This window comes from Euphorbia lathyris, chromosome 3 (genome assembly GCF_963576675.1).
Source record: "Euphorbia lathyris chromosome 3, ddEupLath1.1, whole genome shotgun sequence".
NCBI lineage: Eukaryota > Viridiplantae > Streptophyta > Magnoliopsida > Malpighiales > Euphorbiaceae > Euphorbia > Euphorbia lathyris.
In genome coordinates this window covers 63,097,983-63,102,642 of record NC_088912.1, presented here as the reverse complement: position 1 = coordinate 63,102,642, position 4,660 = coordinate 63,097,983, and the positions used below count along the sequence as shown (strand labels likewise).

At 33.0% G+C, this 4,660-nt stretch overlaps 1 protein-coding gene across 2 annotated transcripts; it reads left to right on the top strand.

Annotated features, from left to right (window-relative positions):
* The first annotated feature begins 438 nt into the window (after positions 1 to 438).
* On the top strand, positions 439 to 4,220 carry LOC136224850 (putative glucose-6-phosphate 1-epimerase). 2 transcript variants are annotated; one of them, XM_066013282.1, is made up of 10 exons: positions 439 to 514; positions 597 to 705; positions 1,461 to 1,535; positions 1,857 to 1,913; positions 1,993 to 2,150; positions 2,379 to 2,519; positions 2,631 to 2,733; positions 2,850 to 2,949; positions 3,258 to 3,495; positions 3,923 to 4,220. In XM_066013282.1, exons 2-9 carry the CDS (start codon positions 613 to 615, stop codon positions 3,467 to 3,469), a joined length of 939 nt encoding a protein of 312 aa, XP_065869354.1. In that variant the 5' UTR covers positions 439 to 514; positions 597 to 612; the 3' UTR covers positions 3,470 to 3,495; positions 3,923 to 4,220. The 2 variants fall into 2 exon arrangements, with proteins under 2 accessions (XP_065869354.1, XP_065869353.1); XM_066013281.1 differs by having other exon boundaries at positions 444 to 705; positions 3,929 to 4,213.
* Positions 4,221 to 4,660: the final 440 nt, after the last annotated feature.

Sequence of the window (4,660 nt, the reverse complement as noted above, 5' to 3'; positions counted from 1 at the left end):
AGAAAATACCTAATTTATAAATCTCACTGAATTATTGTTGGTGTATTTATTTGCAATGTTCTGATTTTTTTTATTAAATAATGTTAGAATCCGTTGTTGTTTGCCATTTTTTATTATATACCACTTAGCGAATTTTGTTAAAAACATATCCAGACTTCGCATATGCTAACTAAAATCATCAACTAAACCAAACATTCGTTTCGCAGGCTTCGCATATGCTAACTAAAATCATCAACTAAACCAAACGAAAACATTAGCTTCGCAGGGTTCGCATATGTTAACCTCTGCGAAATCAGACGGAAGGAAGACAGCCGTGCGTAAATATTGAGGGTATTATGGAAAAGTCACACCCATTTGACCCATTTTTGTAATTAACCCTTGAATTTAAGCCTTTTGGCATATAAATAGCACGTAACAATACAATCAAATTGAGAAATATAAAAGATGACACAGAAAAGTGCGATGATCGCACTCACTCCTCCATTCTCTTCATTGCTTTGATTGAAAATCCCTTGTAGACTTTCTACCTTCAACCATCTTTTTTATTCTTTTTCTTTTTCTGTTTCCAATTTCTGATTCTTTTATTACAATTATAGAGTGTGTAAAGAAGAAATGTCTAGCGACAACAGGTTTGTGGAGCAAATAAAGGGCATTAATGGTCTTGACAAGATAATCTTGCGTGAGGTTCGTGGTTGCTCTGCTGAGGTATGTATTTCCTTCACTCTAAATAATCTTGTTTCATCAACCAAATTTTGCCTCTATCTTAGATCTGTTTTCTTTTTTTGAGATTAGGATTTATGCATGCCTTGTCAATTTCTCCCTTATCTCCGATAAATATTTCTTTCTTTTTTTTTTCATCAAATTGTTCATTTCACAAAACAAGAAATCTGAAACATATAAGAATTCCAAACCAGGACATATCTTAAAGACTTATTTTTCTAGTTTGCCTTTCATGCTTGCTTTAAATAGACTTGAAGAACATTTCAACATATAGCAAGATTACCTATGGATCTTATTTCGAGTCAAATTTTTCCTTAACAGTTCTTTATGGGACTGATGAGCTTCGTGGTTCATTATATTAACATTCAAAAACCTCACCTCAATGATTAAATATCTCCCTATATGCTGATCCCTACTTAATCATTTAACGAAAAAAGACCTGATAATTTGAATTGACAATCAAATATGTTTTCAAAACCTAAATAGCCCTCAAATTTTGAAAATGACTACCTGGCAATTTTGAAAATGACACCTTGTACACTTATGATATTATAAAGAGTTCAAAATTATAGAATCTAAAAGTTTAGTTGTCCTGGTTGATGGTTCATTTTTAGGAATGAATTTTGAGAACATGTTTGGAGGTGGAATTCATGTATTGGGCCAAGAAAGAGAGTATAAATTGATTTAGAAACTATGTTGGCTACAAGGCTTATAACTTTAAAATATATGTTACCAAACAGGTGTACTTATATGGAGGTCAAGTCACATCTTGGAAGAATGAGCATCGAGAAGAATTGCTTTTTGTCAGTAGCAAGGTATGTAGTTTAATTGATATTGTTTCAACAAGGTATGTAGTGGAGTAATTCATCAATTCAATGTAAGAAACTTTGAAAACATTAATTTTATATTTGTAATAGATCATTTATTCGGTTGTGTTGGCTACAAGTAAAAAGTACTTTGTCTATATATTGATTGCATTTATATCTAGGAGGATTCAATTTGGTTCTACTTTTTTGCAATTAGTTTGTTTTTTCAGTGTCGCTATTCTTGATGAAGTTGCTTTTTTGGAAGTACAATGGTTATTCCTTAACATGCCATGCCTATCATATATTTTAAAAGGTTGGTGTTTTTTACAGGCAATATTTAAGCCTCCCAAGGCGATACGTGGTGGTATTCCAATCTGTTTTCCTCAAGTATGTGCTTAACTTTTCTCTATCATATCATTTGTATATTTAAATTACCTTTACAATATATTTTGTTTGTCATATGCAGTTTGGTATTGGTCCACTTGATCGACATGGATTTGCTAGGAACAGGTTGTGGACGATTGATAAAGATCCCCCTCCTTTTCAAACAAGCTCTTCCCATAGGGCATTCGTTGACTTAATACTTAAGCAGACTGAAGAAGAAGTTAAGACTTGGCCTCACAGGTGCACAACTCAAGTTGGGATTTAATTCTTGATAGGGATCAATTTTTCTTTCATTTCTTAAATGAAATGTCAGCAGCAAAATAATTAGACAAGTTAATCAAATTCCTCTACTTTTCATGTACATATATGTCCACTTAACATTACAGAAACACACTCTAGTAGTATGTTGGATTCTCTTATTTTCGTTAACCAATGCAGTGATAGAATGCTTGCTATTATCATTTGCAGCTATGAGTTTCGTCTTAGGATAACTCTAGGGCCAGCAGGAGATTTAATGTTGACCTCACGCATTCGAAATACAAATACTGATGGGAAGTCATTCACGTTTGCATTTGCCTACAACACCTATTTTAATGTCACGGATATCAGGTTCTTTGATGAGATCAATTTGTTCAACCATGTTTTATGTTTATGTATGATTGATTTGGTCTTCCTAAACTTTGCTTCTGGATCATTTGGTCTCATGTTTCTTGTGTCTAGTGAAGTACGCGTAGAAGGACTTGAAACATTGGATTATCTAGATAACTTGAGGGATAGAGAGCGTTTCACTGAACAGGGGGATGCAATAACATTTGAATCAGAAGTTAGTATCTATATTCATGAATCAATTTTGTTTTCCTCTTTCTTTCACTGTTACTTCTGCTTCCGTTCATGCCAATATTCACCATTTATTTTCATCTTTTCTTTTGAACGGTGAAGGTAGATAAAGTATATCTCAGTACACCTACCAAAATTGCTATATTGGACCATGAAAGGAAAAGAACGTTTGTGTTGCGGAAAGATGGACTTCCTGATGCTGGTCTGTGAGTTTGGCTTATTTAATTTTCCGTTCATGTGTTCATGCTAAACAAGTATGATTCTGTGAGTAATATGTGTTATTTTATGCTCGTAATGAGATAGTAACTACATAGGAAATATATTGGCAAAGTATGTCGTCGTAAACAATGTTCTCTACTGGTTATGTTCTCTACTGATTTTGGTCTTAATCATATCCCTATTGGTCACATATGGTTGAACATGAAGCATCATTGGGATATGGAACACAGGTTTTGTGTAGAAAACTTGATAGCATGCAATAATTATGAGTTCAGTTGTTTTACTGTGCAGTGGTCTGGAATCCTTGGGATAAGAAAGCAAAGACCATGTCTGATCTTGGTGATGGTGATTACAAGCATATGCTCTGCGTAGAGGCAGCTTGTATAGAAAAGCCTATTACTTTAAAACCTGGCGAAGAATGGAAAGGAAGACAAGAGCTTTCTGTTGTTCCATCCAGTTATTGCAGTGGACAACTTGATCCACGAATAGCACTAAATTTTTAGATCATTCTGTTGCATCTCATTTACAGGTAATGCACTCAAAATAACAACTTTTAAATTGAAACATTTACTATTCTATACATTGACTCTTTTAGGTGGTAGGAATTAGTTGTACAAGTTTAAGTGCATCTTTGGTCCTGTGAAAATGATGGGACCTTAATCATTTATTAACTTGTCATTAAACCCATCCTTTCTTCTATTGTACACATTGATCCTTTGATCATTTATAAATCTACACATTGAATCCTTAGAAATCTTAACTGACCTTTTAATCAAGGGCTCAATATGTTGTGAAAATAAAAGATCAGAAGCTTAAACTGTAAAAGCAACAAAGGTCAAGGACCTCCGGATGCTTTAATTCATTATCATAATAAGTTTAAGGTCTAAAAAAAAAAATCTGAGCTTGTGCTGATTATTTGTGCAACAACTACCAGTATAATGATTATAAATAAATAGTTGCAGGTGTTGATTTAGCATTGTGATTTTGGTTCCATGAGATTGATTATTCTTTGCCTGGATATTTTGGAGGGAAGCTTCAAGAGGAAAAGTAAGAGAAAGATGATGTATAGAGATTAATTTGTCATTTAATGACTTCTAAGAAGGAAGGACATAAAGAAAACATCTATTTATTTATTTATTTATTTATTTTGTTTCTTTCACTTTCTATTTTTTAATTTTCTTTTCTCCGTTTATTCTGTTTCTTTCGCTCATGTTTCTTCAAATTCCTTAGATTCTTTCTTTCTTTTATCATTAGTTGTTTTATATAGAAGAGAAGTATTCGACTTAGTTTCCCTTATATTTCGTACCTTCTGAAAGTTTCTTCTTATGTTATATATATAAAATACTTTTTCATACCTTTGAATCACTATGATTTTGTGCTGGATGCTCACCCAGTGTACTTACGTCTATAGGTCCGGGTAAAATAATAAATTTGGACTCTTTATGCATGCATTCTAAAATTTTAAAAATATATATGACCCAGACAATTATCCCAAGTTGCTGAATATGTTGAAACCTGTGATTCCTTTTCCATCTTTACACATTTCAATTTCTAAATTGTCAAAGTCTTCCACCACCTTCTCTTAAAAGCTGAATTCAGAAGATTAAGGATTGGGAGGCCATAAGGAGACTTGGTCTTTGGAATTATGTGTGCCGTTTTACTATAAAATGAGATATTGGGAGCCATTTGAAGAC

What these genes read in the sequence shown, in the direction of transcription:
- LOC136224850 (XM_066013282.1), top strand. Translation starts at nt 613, where the DNA reads ATGTCTAGCGACAACAGGTTTGTGGAGCAAATAAAGGGCATTAATGGT. An exon ending in CAATAACATTTGAATCAGAA is followed by an intron (nt 2,734 to 2,849) that starts GTTAGTATCTAT and finishes TGAACGGTGAAG; the next exon opens with GTAGATAAAGTATATCTCAG. An exon ending in AGATGGACTTCCTGATGCTG is followed by an intron (nt 2,950 to 3,257) that starts GTCTGTGAGTTT and finishes TTTACTGTGCAG; the next exon opens with TGGTCTGGAATCCTTGGGAT.